This window comes from Rana temporaria, chromosome 9, assembly GCF_905171775.1.
Source record: "Rana temporaria chromosome 9, aRanTem1.1, whole genome shotgun sequence".
NCBI lineage: Eukaryota > Metazoa > Chordata > Amphibia > Anura > Ranidae > Rana > Rana temporaria.
In genome coordinates, this window is record NC_053497.1 from 10,254,557 (window position 1) to 10,276,610 (window position 22,054).

At 47.2% G+C, this 22,054-nt stretch overlaps 1 protein-coding gene across 1 annotated transcript in view; it reads left to right on the forward strand.

Annotated features, from left to right (window-relative positions):
* LHX6 (LIM homeobox 6) overlaps positions 1 to 22,054 on the forward strand; it is a 165,477-nt gene that overhangs the window by 36,198 nt on the left and 107,225 nt on the right. The window contains exon 2 of the mRNA XM_040322763.1: positions 13,193 to 13,381. Within this exon, the coding sequence (XP_040178697.1) occupies positions 13,193 to 13,381 (189 nt within the window). The remainder of the gene's footprint in view (positions 1 to 13,192; positions 13,382 to 22,054) is intronic.

Sequence of the window (22,054 nt, forward strand, 5' to 3'; positions counted from 1 at the left end):
TCAGTGTGGTTTAAGTCAAGTATCAGTCTAGGATCATATCCAGGACCTTTTTTCAGCACCGTACGCTGTTACAGTACCTCTAGCACTGAATATATGTAATGCAGTGGCGGCTGGTGCTCAACATTTTTGGGGGGGGCAAACAAATTGAAAAATTCTAAAAAAAAACATCAGTTGCAGCCTCACTGTGCCATCAAATACCGCCACTGTGCCATCAAATTCCGCCACTGTGCCATCAAATTCCGCCACTGTGCCATCAAACGCAGCCACTGTGCCATCAAATGCTCCTACTGTGCCATCCAATGCTCCCACTTTGCCATCCAATGCCTCCACTTTGTCATCCAATGCTCCCACTGTGCCATCCAATGCTGCCACTGTGCCATTAAATGCTCCTACTGTGCCATCCAATGCTGCCACTGTGCCATCTAATGCTCCCACTTTGCCATCCAATGCTCCCACTGTGCCATCAAATGCTCCTACTGTGCCATCCAATGCTGCCGCTGTGCCATCCAATGCCCCCACTTTGTCATCCAATGCTCCCACTTTGCCATCCAATGCTCCCACTGTGCCATCCAATGCTCCTACTGTGCCATCCAATGCTGCCACTGTGCCATCCAATGCTCCCACTGTGCCATCCAATGCTCCCACTTTGCCATCCAATGCTTCCATTTTGTCATCCAATGCTCCCACTGTGCCATCCAATGCTGCCACTGTGCCATTAAATGCTCCTACTGTGCCATCCAATGCTGCCACTGTGCCATCTAATGCTCCCACTTTGCCATCCAATGCTCCCACTGTGCCATCAAATGCTCCTACTGTGCCATCCAATGCTGCCGCTGTGCCATCCAATGCCCCCACTTTGTCCTCCACTGCTCCCACTGTGCCATCCAATGCCCCACATTGTCATCCAATGCTCCCACTGTGCCATCCAATGCTGCCACTGTGCCATCAAATGCTCCTACTGTGCCATCCAATGCTGCCACTGTGCCATCCAATGCTCCCACTTTGCCATCCAATGCTCCCACTGTGCCATCCAATGCTGCCACTGTGCCATCCAATGCTCCCAATGCTGCCACTGTGCCATCCAATGCTCCCACTGGGCCATCCAATGTTGCCACTGTGCCATCCAATGCTCCCACTTTCACATCCAATGCTCCCACTGTGCCATCAAATGCTGCCACTGTGATCCCCCCAGCTCCCGCCCACTCGCCATCTGCCCAGCACTTACCCTGTTTTGGTGGGGCAGATGGCGAGTGGGCGGGAGCTGGGGGGATCACAGTGGCAGCATTTGATGGCACAGTGGGAGCATTGGATGTCAAAGTGGGAGCATTGGATGGCACAGTGGCAACATTGGATGGCACAGTGGCAGCGGTGTCTTCCATGCGTCTTCTCCCCTCCTTGTGTCTTCTCCCGTTCTCCTCTTCTCACGCCCTCTCCCATGATTGGATGCCTGATAGGCGTCCAATCACAGCGCCTGACGTTTCAGCCAATCAGGCGACTGATAACAGACCCGGCAACCGGATTGTCTGAGAGGCGGGTCAATATTAGCAAAGCGAATTCTTTCGGCTTTGCTAACATTGAGCTGAGTGAGAAGGAACGCACAGCGTTGCTCCCGCTTATCACTTTTTTGGACACCTATTGGAGCAAAAGGCTCTAATCAGATGCTTCCAAAAAACACCCCCACCAAAAAAGGGTCCGGACACCTGAATAGGGGGTGTCACCACCGACCATAGATAGATTCATGCATCTGCATAATATGGTGATTAGAGAGTGACAGGAGAGGGGGGAGAGTGACGCTCCTGCGCCCCTTACCGCCACTGATGTAATGGCAAGAGTTGCTCGGGTGCTGGTGGGTCTATTAATGCTGGCTGTTGGGTGATCTATTATAATACAAATATTCCTCCCCCCACCCCCCCTCCTAGCACAAACAACCCCCAATCATCCCTACTAGCAAAAATCCCCCTACCCCCACTCAAAAGAATGTCTCCTCCTAGCACAAATCCCTTCCCACCTCCTAGCACAAATCCTTTTCTCCCCCCACAAAAAAATCCTCTGGAATCACCACTGCTAGAACCCCCTTTCCCAAATTTCCACTCCTAGAACATTTTTTTCCCCTTCTGCGCCCCCCCCCCCCCAAATTCTTCCACCCAACACAAATCCTCTCCACCCTTAATCTCCTTGCCGTACCGTACCCCCCCCCCCCCCACCTTACATGATACCACAGTGCCCGGAGCAACCACCCTTCTGCCCACCCTTTGTCCTAGCCCTGGGGCTGGTATACATTCATAGAGCTGGAACATCTTGGAACAAGACACGGGGGTAGTGTAGCCTCCTTGGACTGGCTTTATGTGGAACTCCTTTCTCCTCTCTAGAATGGTCAGATATCCTGGAAATCTAGTGGTCAGGAGCTTGTATGTTGTTTGTTGTATATCCTGTCCTTGTAGTAGATATTATGGCCCAGATTCACAGAGAGCGGGCTCACATTACGCCGCCGTAATGCAAACAATGTACGCTACGCCAACGCAGCACAGAGAGGCAAGCATGGAATTCACCAAGCCAGTGCTCCCAACGCTGCGCTGGATTTTCGAAGGCGTAAGCTGGCGTAGGTGGAAGTGGGCGTGAGCCATGCAAATGAGGCGTGACCCCATGCAAATGATGGGCTGAGCGCCAGACAGATACGTATCACGAACTGCGCATGCGCCGAGACGTGGACGCATCCTCCTGCGCATGCTCACAGTCACGTCGGAACAACTGCCTAAAATACGCCGGATCACTGCGTACGGCGTGAACGTAACCCAGCCAGACACGTCCAACGTAAAATAGGCCGGCTTGTGTTTCCTGGTGCAGACCTTTGTATGTCTGCTGCTGGGTTACAACTCCTTTATGTGGAATAACTTTACGCCAGACGTACAACTTACACGCACTGCGTCGGGCGCATGTATGTTCGTGAATCGCCGTATTTCACTCATTTGCATATTTGAATGGGTAATCAATGGGAGCGCCACCATGCGTCCAGCCTAAATGTGTGCCCACCCTACGCCGGCGTAGGCAAGTTACATCGGTGGGATGAAGCCTATTTTTAGGCGCGTCTTAGTTTGTGGGTCCGGCGCACAGATACAACGGCGCACATTTGCACTTACATCGGTGTATCTTGTTATACGTCGGCGTAAGTGCTTTGTGAATCCGGGCCTATATTAGTAAAGCTGTACGGGTGCCATAGGCCTGTGTGTAATCCATACAGTTGTAGGGCCCCCCAGGATTAAATGACCATGTATGAGAATCAGGAGAGGGCTTGTGGGGGGGGGGTGGTTTTTTAGAATAGGTTTACTGCTCTGTAACCATTCTTTGTCCCCCTGCTTCGCTGTGCCCAGGGCAGCTGCCCGTCCTACTCACCCCTTGTACCATTCCTGGGGGTGGGGCATTTGTCTCCTTGATCAGTACCAATAAAATATTAGGGCTGGTGACCCTAATTCAACCATATGGAATGGAAACTGCAGTCACCAACACATGGTGGGCGTCATACAGCTACCTGCCCCTCGTTAAGACCTGAAATCACTTCACCTGGTCAAGGAGGGTCTTCATCACACCCACACAAAAAAAAGGCATGGGGTTCCCCCAAATACATACCAGGCCCATGCAAAAGTAATAATAAAAAAACTGATTGAGGTCCCCCCCAAATTTTATTCCATATCTTTTCTGCAAAAAAAAAAAGAAAAGCATAAGGATCCCTATGATTAGATTGCCCGGGACAGTCCCGCATTTTGCAGGTCTGTCCCGGGTACCTTTATTACAGGACAATACAGTGTCCCCGGAATGAAACTGACACAGCCCCTCCCCCCCCCCCGGGCCGATCTGATGGCCCCAAAAAAGGTTGCCACATCACCGCTTTACTCACTGACAGTACTTGTCCTGACGGGAATGTCTGGAGAAGCACAATCCCCGCCCCCTGCTTGTGATTGGAGAAATCATAAATCCCGCCTCTTGTGTCCTATCACTGTACTGTGATTTGTTACAGCACAAGCTGATTTTTGGGAGGGGGGTGTCCCTGAATGGTAGTTTGGAAATATGGTCACCCTACCTATGATGCCATTGACTATGTATTGCCATGTCAATATATGGTCAATGAGGTCACCTGGTAGACCCTTCGCCTTTGTTTATATTGGCTGTCATCAGCCAGATCTGACGTTCAGTGGGAGTGAAGAGACTGTGTACTCCTTACTTGTTTACATGAAGGGGGGCAATATCTGGGGGCCCCCTTATTATTAAAGGGGGCTTTCAGATTCTGATAAGCCTCATGCCCGCAGCCCCCCCCCATAACCACCAGGCCAGGGTTGTGGGGAAGAGGCCCATGTCCTCAGTTACACGGGGACAAGATGCTTTGACTGGGTGTCCCCCCCCTGGCAAAGGTACCCCAATGTTGAGGGCATGTGGCCTAGTATGGTTCAGAATGGGTAGGGTGTCACATGCTCTTCCCCACTGCCCTTCCTGGCATGCCAACCGGCATGCTTAGATAAGGTCTGGTATGTATTTCTTGGAAGGACCTCATGCTTTTTTTTTTTTTTCTTGATTTACCACTTGGGGTTCCCCATTAAAAGCCATACCAGACCCAAAGGTTTTGGGGGACCTCACGCCGTTTTCTTTATTTTTTATTAATTTTTTTGCACTGGATCTCCTTCAAAACTCTAATGAGATTTGCAGGGCCTGGTATGAATTATTGGGGAACTCCAACGCCATTTTTTTTTCTATCCCGTTTCCTTTTTCTTCTTTACAGGCTTTAAATAACTTTATTATTTAGTAAAAATAAATTGGCATTTAAATTTTTTTTTTTGCGTTCGCTGGTCTGCCAAAGAAAAAAACAAATCTCCCTTTTGTTCCTTTTTAATGTTTGGCTCGCTGCTTTTGATCTCCGGCAATAATTCTGGAGGAGATCTCTGGAGGCCCAAGATTTACATCTTCTCATATTATCTCACGAGATAACGTGTAAATATTTAGATCGCAAACAACAACTATAGTGGATTATTTATCCGTCCCGGAGTGGATTTTATCACGTCTGACCATGAGCTTGTTTAAGCCCTTGTGTGTGTGTCAGCTTTAAGTAGCCGCGGTGTCAATCACCGGAACGGATCCTGAAAACACAGCACTGTGCCGGGGGTGCCCTGAGGGTCTTCACCTTTACTTCGCAACATATGGGCACCATTTTTACACCGTTCAAAGGAATGAAACTGAAAATAAACAAATTTACTAAAAAAGTAAACCTAAGAAAAATCTGTTTTCTTTTCGACTGTTATAAGTTTAATGATTGTATTCATCTGGATGGAGATTATACAATTAAACAATAAAATAAAGTTAATTTAATAAAATTAAGTTGACATCAACCCTAAATGACACAGAATTTTCTAAAGCACTGTGTATCACAAGCACATTTATTAATAAATTACTTGTTTTCACATTCTTGTTATCCTTTGTTGATATCATAAAGGCTCTTTGCAGCCACTATATTTATTATTACTTTTTAATAGCGCAACTGTATACAACAATTGCATTATTAAAAAAAAAAAATACTTAAAGGGGTTGTAAAGAGTGAGCCAACTACGTCTAACCTGCCAAGTGCTTGATATAAGGGTTTTTGTGCTTGTACTATGGAGCACTTAAAGGGGTTGTAAAGGTTTGTTTTTTATTTTCTAAATAGGTTCCTTTAAGCTAGTGCATTGTTGGTTCACTTACCTTTTCCTTCCATTTCCCTTCTAAATTTTTTTTTCTTTATCTGAATTTCTCACTTCCTGTTTCTCCTCAGTAAGCTTGCCCCCCTCCCCGAGCCGTTCTGGCTGGGGTTAAAGTCTCGTACACAGATAGGTGAACCAGAGGACAACGGTCTGAAGGACCGATGAAGCTGACTGATGGTCCGTCACGCCTACACACCATTGGTTAAATAACCGATCGTGTCAGAACGCGTGACGTAAAACACAACGACGTGCTGAAAAAAACGAAGTTCAATGCTTCCAAGCATGCGTCGACTTGATTCTGAGCATGCGCGGGTTTTTAACCAATGGTTATAAATCCATCGGTAAAATTTTAAAGCAAGTTGGCTTTTTTTTAACCTAAGGTTAAATATCCTATGGGGCCCACACACGATCAGTTTTGACCGATGAAAACGGTCCTTCAGACCGTTGTCCTCTGGTTAACCTATCGTGTGTACGAGGCTTTAGTCAGCCAGAACAGCTTACTGAGGAGGAACAGGAAGTGAGAAATTCAGACAAAGAAAAAAAAAATTAGAAGGGAAATCGAGGGAAAAGGTAAGCACTGGCTTAACCACTTGAGGACCCCTTCACGCCGATATACGTCGCCAGAAGGGCACGGCTGGACACAGGCAAGTACAGGTAAATCCCCTTTAAGAGCCCAGCCGTGGGTCGCGAGCGTGTCCTGAGCTCCGTGACCGCACCCGCGGGAACCGCGGACCCGCAATCGGGTCACAGGAGCTGAAGAACGGGGAGCGGTGTAAAAAAACCTTCCCCGTTCTTCTCTGTGGCTTGTCACTGATCGTCTGTTCCCTGTCATAGGGAACGACGATCAGTGACGTCACACCTACAGCCACGCCCCCTTCAGTAAGAAACACACAATAGGACACACTTAACCCCTTTAGCGCCTCCTAGTGGTTAACCTCTTCACTGCCATTGTCATTTTCACAGTAATCAGTGTATTTTTTTAGCACTTTTCGCTGTGAAAATGACAATGGTCCCAAAAATGTGTCAAAATTGTCTGATAATGTCAGACAATAATGTCGCAGTCACGAAAAAAATCGCTGATCGCCGCCATTACTAGTTAAAAAAATATATTAATAAAAATGCCATAAAACTATCCCCTATTTTGTAAACGCTATAAATTTTGCTCAAACCAATCAATAAACGCTTATTGTGATTTTTTTCCCCAAAAATATGTAGAAAAATAAGTATCGGCCTAAACTGAGGAAATAAAATGTTTTTTTATATATTTTTTGGGGATATTTATTATAGCAAAAAGTAAAAAATATTGCATTTTTTTTAAATTGTCGCTCTATTTTTGTTTATAGTGCAAAAAATAAAAACCGCAGGTGATCAAATACGACCAAAAGAAAGCTCTATTTGTGGGGAAAAAAGGACGCCAATTTTGTTTGGGAGCCACGTCGCACGACCGCGCAATTGTCAGTTAAATCGACGCAGTGCCGAATCGCAAAAAGGGGCCAGGTCCTTTACCTGCACAATGGTCCGGGTCTTAAGTGGTTAATGGAACCTATTTAGAAAATAAAGAATGAACCTTTACAGCCCCTTTTAAGTTGATATCGACCATAAATGATGCCAAATTTTCTAGAGCACTGTGTTTCACCAGCAAGTATTTTTTTTTTTAATTACTTATAATTATTATTATTTATTAATAATGCAATTGTATACAACAATTGCATTATTAAATCCATTGCACTTTTTCGCCGTTCAAAGGAATGAAACTAAAAAAACAAAATTGCTAAAAAGTAAACATTATAAAAATCGGTTTTCTTTTTGACTGTTATAAGTTTAATGAATTTATTCATCTGGATGGAGATTATAACATTAAAAAATAAAATAAAATTAGTTAATTAAAATTAAAAGATTTTTTTTATTTAAGTTGACATCAACCCTAAATGACACTGAATTTTTCTAAAGTACTGTGTATCACAAGCAAGTGATTTTTTTTTATTATTAATAAATTACTTGTTTTTCTTGTTATCCTTTGTTGATCTCCTGCAGGCTTTGTGTAGCCACTATATGTATTATTACTTTTTAATAGTGCAACTGTATACAACAATTTCATTATTAAAAAAAAAATTAATTAAAGTTGATATCGACAAAAAATGACACCTAAGGGCCAGATTCACATAGAAATGCCCAGGCACAGCGTATCAGAGATACGCTACGCCGCCGTATCTTACCTGGCTCTAAGTCGAATCCAGGAAGATTTCGCACCGTAAGTTACGGCGGCGTAGTGTATCTCTCGGCGCATAATTCAAATCGGCGGGTAGGGGGCGTGATTCATTTAAATGAAGCGCGTCCCCGCGCCGAATGAACTGCGCATGCTCCGTTTCAAAATTTCCCGCCGTGCTTTGCGCGAAATGACGTCGCACCGACGTCATTTTTTGAACTTAGACGTGAGTTACGTCCTTTCCTATTCACGGACGACTTACGCAAAAAATAAAAATTTTAAATTTGACGCGGGAACGACGGCCATACTTTAACATGGCAAGTCTATCTATACGCCGCAAAATAGCAGCTTTAACTATACGCCGGGAAAAGCCGACTAGCGACGACGTAAGAGAATGCGACGGCCGCGCGTACCTTTGTGGATCGTCGGAAAAAGCTAATTAGCTTACCCGACGCGGAAAACGACGCGAACTCCACCCAGCGGGCGCCAAAGTATTGCACCTACGATCCGAAGGTGTACGAAGCCGTACGCCTGTCGGATCGAAGCCAGAAGCCGTCGTATCTTGGTTTGAGGATTCAAACTAAAGATACGACGCGGCAAATTTGAAAGTACGCCGGCGTATCAGTAGATACACCGGCGTACTTGCTCTGTGAATCTGGCCCTAATTTTCTAAAGCACTGTGTATCAAAAGCAAGTAATTTTTTTTTATTAATATTTATATTTAGCATTACTTTTTAATAGTGCAAATGTATACATAAATTGCATTATTAAATCCGTTGCACTTTTTTTACCACTCAAAAGGTATGAAACTGAAATAAAACAAGGTTACTAAAACAGAAGAAAAATCTGAAGTTTTCTTTTTGACTGGTTGCTGGAAGTTATGTTGTTGCTGCTGGATGTCTATTGTTACTAGAGGTGTCTATTGTTGTGGGGGGTCTATTGTTGCTGGTGGTGTCTGTTGTTGCTAGAGGAGGATCTATGGTTGATAGGGAAAGTCTATTGTTGCTGGGAGGGATCTATTGTTGAAGGAGAGGTCTATTGATTCTAGCTGCTGGGAGATTTTTTTGCTGCTAGAGGTTATAGGGGGGATCTATTGTTGCTGGGGCTGTATATTATTGTGGGGGATCTATTGTTACTGGGTGTGTCTACTGTTGTGGGGGATATATTGTTTTTGGGCGTGTCTCTTGTTGCTGAAGGAGGATCTATTGTTGATGGGGGGGAAGTCTATTGTTGCTGGGAGGGATCTACTGTTGGAGGAGAGCTCTGTTGATTCTGGCTGCTGGGAGATCTGTTATTCCTGCTGCAGGTCTATTGGTTTGGGGTGATCTATTGTTGCTGGGGGTCTATTGTTGCTGGGGCTGTCTTTTGTTGCTGAAGGAGAATCTATTGTTGATGGGGGAAGTCTATTGTTACTGAGAGGGATCTACTGTTGAAGAAGAGCTCGATTGATGCTGGCTGCTGGGAGATTTGTTGTTGCTGCTGGAGGTCTATTGGTTTGGGGTGATCTATTTTTTTGCTGGGGGTCTATTGTTGCTGACTGCAGGGGATCTATTTTACGGCATTTCTTGTTATCGTGAACAAATGCCATACAAATGACCACAAAATGATACTTGGTTATGTATCCTCTAAAAGGAGCGGTGCTCAGAGGTGGGTAGGGGGTGGAACCAAGGGACGGTGCTCGGGGGTGGGTAGGGGGCGGAACCAAGGGACGGTGCCCAGGGGTGGGTAGGGGGAGGAGACAAGGTGTGACTTAGAAAGTGAGAGTTTCTGTAGCCCTGTGTTCTTCTTTAAGGAAGTGCTTGGGTACGGTCTAAACTCATGTTGGGCTTGACCTGGGAAGAAGTTTTCAGTGTTAAAAACGGGCCCTTCACCAGGCCAGGGTTGCGGGGAAGAGGCCCTTGTCCTCACCCCACAAAAGGGGGCGGAGATTCTCCTGACATCACTGACCATATATACCCCCACCTCCCGCCGCTCTCCCACTCCCTCCGCCGCTTACCGGAGCAGTCGGTAGCGGAGAAGGCAATCCGATCCTCTTTCTAGCTGGGTATGGAGATGAGTGAGGGCAAGATGGCCCCCACCCGTCTCCATACCATAGCAGGGCCGAAGCGACGTCAAAACGTCACTTCTGCCCATAGCTCTTAAAGGGCCAGTTTTTTTGTCATTTTTTTAAATGACAAATATTTTTAATTTTTTTTATTGCATTTTAGTGTAAATATGTGATGTGTGAGATCTTTTTGACCCCCCAGATCTCATATTTAAGAGGACCTGTCATGCTTTTTTTCTATTACAAGGGATGTTTACATTCCTTGTAATAGGAATAAAAGTGACACATTTTTTTTTTTTTTTAAACTGTGTAAAAATAAATAAAATCAAGTAAAATAAATAAGAATTTTTTTTTTTTTTTAAAGCGCCCCCCGTCCCGGCGAGCTCGCGCACAGAAGCAAATGCATACGCAAGTAGCGCCCGCATATGAAAACTGTGTTTAAACCACACATGTGAGGTATCGCCGCGATCGTTAGAGCGAGAGCAATAATTCTAGCCCTAGACCTCCTCTGTAACTCAGAAAAACGTGCAACCTGTAGAATTTTTTTAAACGTCGCCTATGGAGATTTTTAAAGGTAAAAGTTTGACGCCATTCCACGAGCGGGCGCAACTTTGAAGCGTGACATGTTGGGTATCAATTTTCTCGGCGTAACATTATCTTTCACAACATAAAAAAAATTGGGCTAACTTTACCGTTGTCTTATTTTTTTAATTCCAAAAATGATTTTTTCCCCCCAAAAAATGCGCTTGTAAGACCGCTGGGCAAATACGGTGTGACAAAATGTATTGCAATGACCGCCATTTAATTCTCTAGGGTGTTAGAAAAAATATATATAATGTTTGGGGGGTTCTAAGTAATTTTCTAACAAAAAAGTTATGTTTTTAACTTGTAAACATCGAGTCTGAAAAACAGGCTCGGGGCGGAAGTGGTTAATAGACTGATACCTGTTAATTTAAAATGAGATTAGTCATTCGATGCATGATGCCAGGATAGAGGACCACCCCTTGATCATCTCAAAGGAGTCTTAGGCCCAGATTCTGAAAGGGCTTACGACGGCGCAACGCCATGTGCGCCGTCGTAAGTCCTAATCTGGGCCGTCGTATCTATGCGACTGATTCTTAGAATCAGTTACGCATAGATAACCATTAGATCCGACAGGCGTAAGGCTCTTACGCTGTCGGATCCTAAATGCAATTTTTTTTTCCGCGGCTAGGTGTCGCCTCCGTCGTTTTCCCGATCGAGTATGCAAACTAGCAAAATACGCGAATTCGTACGTACGGGCGATCGACGCAGTGGAGATACAACGTTTAACGTTAGATTTGCGACGCGTAAAGTTGCCCCTGCTATATGAGGGGCAACCAATGTTAAGTATGGCCATCGTTCCCGCGTCGAAATTTAAAAATTTACGTAGTTTGCGTAAGTCGTCCGTAAATGGGGCTGGACGCCATTTACGTTCACGTCGAAACCAACGACGTCCTTGCGACGTCATTTCGCGCAATGCACGTCGGGAAATTTTAAGGGACGGCGCATGCGCAGTACGTTCGGCGCGGGAACGCGCCTAATTTAAATGATCCACGCCCCCTACCCGGATCATTTGAATTAGGCGGACTTGCGCCAGTGGATTTACGCTACGCCGCCGCAACTTTACAGGCAAGTGCTTTGTGAATCAAGCACTTGCCCGTAAAACTTGCGGCGGCGTCACGTAAATGAGATATACGTTACGCCGCCGCAGATTTACTCCATTCTACGAGAATCTGGGCCTTATGAATGAATGAAAATGAATGAAAACTTATATAGCGCGGCCTTAATTTGTGAAACCATCACATACAATCTAAGCTTAACATTCAGAATTCAAGAAAATCTTGTGCTTTCTTAAAGTAGACCTGGCATCAGATATGTCTTCTCCATAGGCATGCGCACAGGGGCCCAGATTCACAGTGGAGATACGCCGTCGTATCTCTCAGAGTATCTATGCGGCTGATTCATAGAATCAGTTACGCATAGATAGCCATAAGATCCGACAGGTGTAATAGTTTTACACTGTCGGATCTTAGGATGCAGTACCGCGGCCGCCGCTGGGAGGGAGTTCGCGTTGTAAACCAGCGTCGGGTATGCAAATTAGGAGTTACGGCGATCCACGACGGTTTTTCGCGTTTGCTATGTCGCCGCTAGTCTAGTTTCCCGTCGCAAAGTTAGTCGTCGTTTTGGGTGCCTTAACTTTAGTCAGCAAACTTATTGCTGTCTAAAGTATGGCCGTCGTTCCCGCGTCGAAATTTAAAATTTCACGTCGTTTGCGTAACACGTCCGGGAATACGGAAGTACGCTACGCGCGTCGCCATTCGAAAAAATGACGTCACTTCGCGCAAAGCACGGCGGGAGTTACGAAACGGAGCATGCGCAGTAGCTCCGGCGCGGGAGCTCGCCTAATTTAAATGTTACCCGCCCATTTGATTTGGACCGCCTTACGCCGGACGTATTTACGATACACCGCCGCAAGTTTCCAGGTAAGTGCTTTGTGGATCGGGCACTAAAACTGAAAACTTGCGGCGGTGTCACGTAAACGGCTTACGTTACACCGGCGCTATTGTACCTGAATCTGGCCCAGGGTGTGCTGAATGTGCCTGGGCACACCCTAAACACCCCATGTGCCATCGGCTTAGCTTCAGGGGTTGCAGGGGTCTCAATGGCAACCACACCCATGTATAGTAAATAGGAATAATATAAACATGTTCTAAAAAATTCGAGCAACCCTCCATAGCAACCATCCATAGCAACCAGTCCATAGCAACCTGTCCATAGCAACACTCCATAGCAACCTGTCCATAGCAACACTCCATAACAACCTGTCCATAGCAACCAGTCCATAGCAACCTGTCCATAGCAACACTCCATAGCAACCTGTCCATAGCAACCAGTCCATAGCAAATGACCGCGCTTTATCAAGATGCAACTCAACTTCAATAACCATCTTCCGAAATTAGAATTTCGAATTCCATTTGAATTTTACAAATTGGGTAAATTTGAATGGAATTCGAACAAACAAAATGAATTCGGAAAATGAATGAAATAAATGTAACTAAAGTAATTTATAAAAATAACAAATCGAAACAAAACACATTTTTTCGTTCTGCACATGTCTGGTTGACGTGCCTGTTTGGTGTTTCGGCAAGCTTCCTGGATGCCCATGCGTATCTCCTAACCGGTGTTTTCTCTTTTTTCCAGTCCCAGTCGGATGATGAAAACCTTCCATGCAACCTGGAAAAGGAAGACCACTCGTCCCCCAGCCCTCCATCCACCCCATCCGTGTGCTCCCCGCCATCCTCCTCCTCCTCCTCCTCCTCTGTACCTTCAGATGGGAAGAACGTTTGTTCCAGCTGTGGCCTGGAAATCCTCGACAGATACCTGCTCAAGGTACGTAACTAAATAAGCATGAGCCTATGTCTCCTTGCAGGGCCGGCCCAAGACATTGTGCTGCCTGGGACCAAGAATGAAATGCTGCCCCCCCCAGAAAAAAAATCACGCCAAGCAAAAGGCCCCCACATTCATTATTTTATATCATGATAACTAAAGAGGACCTGTCATGGCTCTATACATGTATAAAGGAGTATAAAGAGGACCTTCCATTGCTCTATACATGTATATAGAGGACCTGTCATTACTCTTTACATGTAAAGGAATATCAAGAGGACCTGTCATGGCTCTATACATGTATATAGGACTATAAAGAGTACTTGACATGGCTCTATACATGTATAAAGGAGTATAACGAGGGCCTGTCATCAGGGCCGGCGCAACCACCAGGCGGACCAAGCGGCCGCTTGGGGCGGGCAGGTCCGCAGCATGGGATGGGGCGAAAACATGACTTTTTTTTTTTTTTTTTTATTGTCCGGAGTTGAACGAGTCCTGCGGGAACGGCGTCTGTAGAGGAGAAGGGAGGGAGAAAAAGTTTCACTGGCACCGCACTGCCCCGCCCCCTCCCCCGGCGAGCTGTTGCAGAAGAATAACATCATTAGCATGTGACAAGCCTCTGCTGCCTGACTAGTAACTCCCCCAGCAGGAGATCGTGGCCGTGCTTCCCTGCTTGTAATTTTTTTTTGTGATGGACGCTGATGAGCTGACCAGCCAATCTGCATGCACCCAGCCCTATCATGTGATTGGCTGGTCAGCTCATCAGCGTCCATCACAAAAAAAAATTACAAGCAGCCAGCATGCTCCCTTCAGCAGGGAAGGAAAAGAAGTTTAGCTAGTGCTGGCCACGATCTCCTGCTGGGGTCGAGTTACTAGTCAGGCAGCAGAGGCTTGTCACATGCTAATGATGTTATTGTATAAATACCAGGAAGCAGCATGGATGGAGGGTAAGTCACAGAAATTGTGTGTTACTGTGCCCCCCCCCCCTGCAGACTTTATTTAAACTCCTGTTTAAAGGGAAACCTGGCTGAGGTTGACAGGCTGGCATTGAGAAAATGGATGAGGATGACTCTGGGTGGATATGAGAGTTACATTGTGGAGATCCTCTTTACAATGTAACTCTCATCCCCACAGAGTCATCCTCATCCATCTTCACAATGCAACACAATCATCTTCATCCCCACCCAGCACCATCCATCCCTCTCTAACGCATCCCCTGCACCATCTATCCCTTTCCACAACACATCCCCACCCACATCCCCACCCACATCCAGCACCATCCATCCCTCTCCACAACGCATCACCACAACGCATCACCACCCACGCCAAGCACCATCCATCCCACTCCACAATGCATCCCCACCCACCCCTCTCCACAACGCATCCCCACCCATGCCTAGCACCATCCACCCTCTCCACAACACATGGCTGTGGAGGAGGCGGGTACAGAGAGAGAGGTGGCTGTGGAGGAGGCGGGTACCACCCACCCCTCTCCACAACGCATCACCACAACGCATCACCACCCACGCCAAGCACCATCCATCCCACTCCACAATGCATCCCCACCCACCCCTCTCCACAACGCATCCCCACCCACCCCTCTCCACAACGCATCCCCACCCACGCCAAGCACCATCCATCCCACTCCACAATGCATCCCCACCCACCCCTCTCCACAACGCATCCCCACCCACGCCTAGCACCATCCACCCTCTCCACAACACATGGCTGTGGAGGAGGCGGGTACAGAGAGAGGTGGCTGTGGAGGAGGCGGGTACCACCCACCCCTCTCCACCACGCATCACCACCCACGCCAAGCACCATCCATCCCACTCCACAATGCATCCCCACCCACCCCTCTCCACAACGCATCCCCACCCACCCCTCTCCACAACGCATTCCCACCTACGCCTAGCACCATCCACCCTCTCCACAACACATGGCTTTGGAGGAGGCGGGTACACAGAGAGGTGGCTGTGGAGGAGGGGGGTACAGAGAGAGGTGGCTGTGGAGGAGGGGGGTACAGAGAGGTGGCTGTGGAGGAGGGGTGGTACAGAGAGGTGGCTGTGGAGGAGGGGGGGTACAGAGAGGTGGCTGTAGAGGAGGGGGGTACAGAGAGGTGGCTGTAGAGGAGGGGGTACAGAGAGGTGGTGGTAGAGGAGGGGGCACAGAGAAGTAGCTTTACAGCCCTCTCTGTCCCCCCCCCCCCCTCCTCCACAACCACCTCTCTGTACCCCCCCTCCTCCACAACCACCTCTCTGTACCCCCCTCCTTAAAATGACTAAGATTGTATCTTTTTTTTTCTTTTTTAATAATTATGAGGTGGCACTGGTGGGCAGTAATGAGGTGGCACTGATGGACACTAATGGGCTGAACTGGTAGGCAGTGATGAGGTTGCACTGACAGGCTGAACTGGTGGACACTAATGAGGTGGCACTGTTGGACACTGATAGGCTGCACTTTACCTCTCCACCGTAAACAATAACCTCCTCCCCAACCTAGATTTCCTGAGATAATGAAAAAAAAAAAAAATATCGGCTGCAAAAATCGGCCGCCCCAATTTTGAAATATCGGCATCGGCCAGAGAAAAACCCATATCGGTCTACCTCTAGTCTGCACTGTAGGGGTGTCTGCATTGTAGGGGTGGGGGTCTGCACTGTAGGGGTGTCTGTACTGTGGGAGTCTGCACTATAGGGGTGTCGGTCTGTACTGTAGGGGTGTCTGTACTGTGGGGGTCTGCACTATAGGGGTGGGGGTCTGCACTGTAGGGGTGTCTGTACTGTGTCGGGTTGGGGTCTGCACTGTAAGGGTTTCTGTACTGTGGGGGGCTGCACTATAGGGGTGTCTGTACTGTGGGGTATGGGGGTCTGCACTGTAGGGGTGTCTGTACTGTGGGGGTCTGCACTGTAGGGGTGTCTGTACTGTGTCGGGTGGGGGTCTGCACTGTAAGGGTGTCTGTACTGTGGGGGTCTGCACTATAGGGGTGTCTGTACTGTGGGGGTCTGCACTATAGGGGTGGGGGTCTGCACTGTAGGGGTGTCTGTACTGTGTCGGGTTGGGGTCTGCACTGTAAGGGTTTCTGTACTGTGGGGGGCTGCACTATAGGGGTGTCTGTACTGTGGGGTATGGGGGTCTGCACTGTAGGGGTGTCTGTACTGTGGGGGTCTGCACTGTAGGGGTGTCTGTACTGTGTCGGGTGGGGGTCTGCACTGTAAGGGTGTCTGTACTGTGGGGGTCTGCACTATAGGGGTGTCTGTACTGTGGGGGTCTGCACTGTTGGGGGGTCTGAACTGTTGGGGGGTGTCTGTGTAATGGGGTCCAGAGGTGCAGGGTGCTATGTAATGTAAAGGGGTCCAGAGGTGTATGGTGCTGTGTAATGTAAAGGGGTCCAGTATGTTTTACATTTTAGTAGTATGGTGTATATTATACTAAGAATTTCTGGTGTGGCGTGGTTACAAAAGTACAAATTAGTGTGTTTTTTTATATAAAAAAATGATTGAAAGAAATTTTTTTGCAAGGGAGGTGGGTGGCCGTTGGGGGGGGGGGGGGGTGCCAAAATGGAGCTTCGCTTGTGTAGGCAGAAATCCTTGCACCGGCCCTGCCTGTCATGGCTCTATAGATGTATAAAGAGGGCCTGTCATGGCTCTATACATGCATATAGGCATATTAAAGGACCTGTCATGGCTCTATACATGTATAAAGAAGTATAAAGAGGACCTGTCATGGCTCTATACATGTATAAAGAAGTATAAAGAGGACCTGTCATGGCTCTATACATGTATATAGAGGACCTGTCGAGACTCTTTACATGTAAAGGAGTATAAAGAGGACCTGTCATGGCTCTATAGATGTATAAAGAGGGCCTGTCATGGCTCTATACATGCATATAGGCGTATTAAAGGACCTGCCATGGCTCTATACATGTATCCAGTAGTATAAAGGGACCTGTGAATTGCCGGCGGCCACAATGTCTTTTGCGCAAACTAATCAATGAACGCTAATTGTGTTTTTTTTTTGGTACCAAAAATATGTAGAAGAATACATATTGGCCTAAACTGAAGAAAATTGTTTATTTTTCTAAATTTTGGGGATATTTATTATAGCAAAAAGTTAAAAAATATATATATTTATAGCACAAAAAATAAAAACCGCAGAGGTGATCAAATATCACCAAAAGAAAGCTCTATTTGTGGGAAAAAAAGGACATCAATTTTATTTGGGTAGCGGAGCTGGCGGAACGGGCTGGCGGGCATCAGTATGCTGCCCCCCTAAAAGTGCTGCCTGGTACCCATGGTACCACCCGGTCCCATCATAGGGCCGGCCCTGTCTCCTTGTTTAGACGGCTCTGGTCAAAAAGAGCACCCCAGAGAGGGGTAGAATCCAATCACGGAGGATGCAGTAAGGGTAGATACCTAGACTGGACCATGGTAAGTCCCCTCTGAGGTGGTTGCCACCAGAACTGGTGAGTGAATCCAGAATTGAAAGGCCATACCTGGGTCCAGTCCTGCAGGAGGAGCTTCCTCTGCCTAAGGGTCCCTGCCCCAGAGCAGGGCCATCTTAATGCATGGACACCCCTTGGCACTGCCTAGGGGCCCCAGGTGCATGGGGGCCCCAGGATAATCGTGAATTATATCATACTTGCCAACTGTCTCGTATTTGGCAGGACTGTTACACTTTTCACTTGGCTGTCCTGGGATGGCCACGTCCCAAAACCTGTACTGTGCCCTCCTTATCCCCCCAGTATTGTGACCTCCTGAACCCCCCCCCCCCCTTGTACTGTTCCTTTCACCCTTTGTAGTCTTTGATTTATGGCATGTTTTCTTATTTAAAATCGATTTGATTGAAAGTACCAATAAATATACTGTGGGCCAGATTCTCGTAGAATGGAGTAAAACTCCGGCGGCGTGACGTATCTCGTTTACGTTACGCGGCCGCAAGTTTTAGGGGCAAGTGCTTGATTCACAAAGCACTTGCCTGTAAAGTTGCGGCGGCGTAGCGTAAATTCTCCGGCGCAAGCCCGCCTAATTCAAATGATCCAGGTAGGGGGCGTGGATCATTTGAATTAGGCGCGTTCCCGCGCCGATCGTACTGCGCATGCGCCGTCCCTAAAAATTTTCCGACGTGCATTGCGCTAAATGACGTCGCAAGGACGTCATTGGTTTCGACGTTAACGTAAATGGCGTCCAGCGCCATTCACGGACGACTTACGCAAATTACGTACTTTTTTCAATTTCGACACGGGAACGACGGCCTTCCTTAACATTGGTTGCCCCTCATATAGCAGGGGCAACTTTACGCGTCGCAAAAGCCACGGAAACGTCGTAAATTCACTGCGTCGACCGCGCGTACGTTCGGGAATCTCGCGTAAATAGCTCATTTGCATAGACGACGGGGAAAACGCCTAGCGGCCGGAAAAAAAATTGCATCTAAGATCTGACAGCGTAAGAGCCTTACGCCTGTCAGATATAATGGGTATCTATGCGTAACTGATTCTAAGAGTCAGTCGCATAGATACGCCGGGCCAGATTAGGACTCACGACGGCGCAAATGGCGTTGCGCCATTGTAAGCCCTTTGAGAATCTGGCCCTCAATGTTTAAGTCTATCATCTATTTATACTTTAATTCTTGAGAGAAGGTGCGTAAATTGGGGAAGGCTAGTGGGGGCCCCAGTGCATTACTTTTCCCAGGGGCCCATGATGCTATTAAGATGGCCCTGCCCCAGAGGAAGCTCTCTGTAACACTGCTAGATATTCATCGAGGTCCCCGTTGCAGCATAGCTGAGAGGCCTACACCTAAGGTTCTAGTCTGGGGTTTCGGTCTGGAGACCATCTGACTATTGGGTTGCCAACTTCTGGGTTTCAATGACCATCTTGTGTAGATAGAGTTCTGGATAGAGATTTGGATAGAGCAGGGAAGGGTCTTACACCCCTGGAAGTTTTTTTTTTTTACTGTTAATGTCCTGTTGGAGAGATTTTCCTTCACTTCCTGTTTTTGAAAGGCAACAGGAAGTAAGAGGACAATCTTTGCAAAGTGATGGTTGCAAACTTTCTTAGACAGTTGTCACCAGAACAGGTGAGCGGATCTAGTATGAAGGACCACAGTATGATTTCGAAGTCCAAATCAAGTTTATTCCAATGATAGATATGTTTATAGAGCCAACGCGTTTCAAGGGCTGTGACTCCACCCCTTCATCAGGGCTTGAGAAAATGAAACATTGAAACAATGTATGAGGACTTAATATCAACATATGGTTGAGGGGTTATTAAAGAGTTGTCAATAAGCGTAGATACCTAGACTGGACCATGGTAAGTCCCCTCTGAGGTGGTTGCCACCAGAACTGGTGAGTGAATCCAGAATTGAAAGGCCATACCGGGGTCCAGTCCTGCAGGAGGAGCTTCCGCTGCCTAAGGGTCCCTGACCCAGTTGATGCAGCTCTTACTCTATAGCACCCATCAATATATTGATTACTGAGTCCACATACACTATATTGCCAAAAGTATTGGGACACCTGCCTTTGCACGCACCTGAACTTTAACCACTTAAAACCCGGACCAATATGCAGGTAAAGGACCTGGCCCCTATTTGCGATTCGGCACTGCGTCGCTTTAACTGACAATTGCGCGGTCGTGCGACGTGGCTCCCAAACAAAATTGGCGTCCTTTTTTCCCCACAAATAGAGCTTTCTTTTGGTGGTATTTGGTCACCTCTGCGGTTTTTATTTTTTGCGCTATAAACAAAAATAGAGCGACAATTTTGAAAAAAAAACAATATTTTTTACTTTTTGCTATAATAAATATCCCCCAAAAATATATATTTAAAAAAAAAATGTTCTCAGTTTAGGCCGATACGTATTCTTCTACCTATTTTTGGTAAAAACAATCACAATAAGCGTTTATCGATTGGTTTGTGAAAAATGTATAGCGTTTACAAAATAGGGGATAGTTTTATTGCATTTTTATTAATAATTATTTTTTTTACTACTAATTGCGGCCATCAGTGATTTTTTTTGTGACTGCGACATTATGGCGGACACATCGGACAATTCTGACACATTTTTGGGACCATTGTCATTTTCACAGAGAAAAGTGCTATAAAAATTGACTGATTACTGTGAAAATGACAATTGCAGTTTGGGAGTTAACCAGCTAAAGGGGCTAAGTGTGACCTCATATGTGTTTCTAACTGTAGGGGGCGGGGCTGGACGTGTGATGTCATTGATCGCCTTTCCCTATATCAGACGATCAATGACAGCGCCACTTTCCCTATATCAGACGATCAATGACAGCGCCACTGTGAAGAACGGGGAAGGTGTGTTTACACAGACCTCTCCCCGTTCTTCAGCTCCTGTGACCGATCGCGGGACTCCGGCGGCGATCAGGTCCACAGGTCCCGCGGCCGTGGTCACGGAGCTTCGCGACCCACGGCTGGGCATTTAACAATCACGTACAGGTACGTGATTGTGCCCAGCCGTGCCATTCTGCCGGCGTATATCGGCGTTAGGCGTCAGAAAGCAAGATACGCCAAAATTAGGCTAAGATCCGACTGGCGTAAGTCTCTTACGCCGTCGTATATTAGTTACATATTTATGCTGGCCGCTAGGTGGCGCTTCCGTCGATTTCAGCGTAGAATATGCAAATGAGCTATATACGCCGAATCAGAAACGTACGTGCGCCTGGCGGAATTTTTAACGTCGTTTGCATAAGGCTTTTTCCGGCGTAACGTTGCTCCTGCTATATGAGGAGCAACCAATGTTAAGTATGGACGTCGGGCCAGCGTCGAATTTTGCGTCGTTTACGTCCTTTGCGTAAGTCGTTCTCGATTAGGGCTTTGCATATATTACGTCCACGTCGAAAGCATTGACTATTTGCGACGTGATTAGGAGCATGCGCAATGGGATACGTTCACGGACGGCGCATGCCGTGAGAAACGTCATTTACCTGGGGTCATGTTTTATTTACATAAAACACGCCCACCTCTTCAGAATTTGAACTTGGCGTGCTTATGCCGGCAGATGTACGCTACGCCGCCGTAACTTAGGGCGCAGGTTCTTTGTGAATCAAGCCCCAGCCTCACTAAGTTACGGCGGCGTAGCGTATCTGAGATACGCTACGCCCGCACAAACTTACGGCGGGCTTTCTGAATCTAGCCCAATATTGGCAAAAGTATTGGGACGCCTGCCTTTGTTGAAATTCTTAATTTGCTAAAGACTTGAGGAAGGGGGTGGAGTTACAGCCCCTGAAACGCATTAGTTCTATAAACATCATCCGTCAGCAGCTGGTTGAAGTAGCTCTTAGGCCCCATACTCACGACCAAACATGTCTGCTGAAACTGGCCCGCAGGCCAGTTTCAGCAGACATGTTTGGTCGTGTGTGGGCGCGAGCGGGCCGAATTCCAGCAAACATTTGCCCGCCGGGCCTTTTCCCAGCAGACAAATATTCCTGGACTTGTTTTAAAACAGCCCGCTGGAATTCTGCCCGCTCGGACATGTACGGTCGTCAGTACAGACCTACCGTACATGTCCAGGCGCCCGCCGTCCCTCGCATGCGTCGAATGACTTCGACGCATGCGTGGAAGCATTTTAAAGGCGGGCCGCCCACGTCGCCGCGTCATTGTCGCGGCGACACCGCGTCATCGACGCGGCGACACCGCGGACACGCCCCGCGTATTGTTTACGCG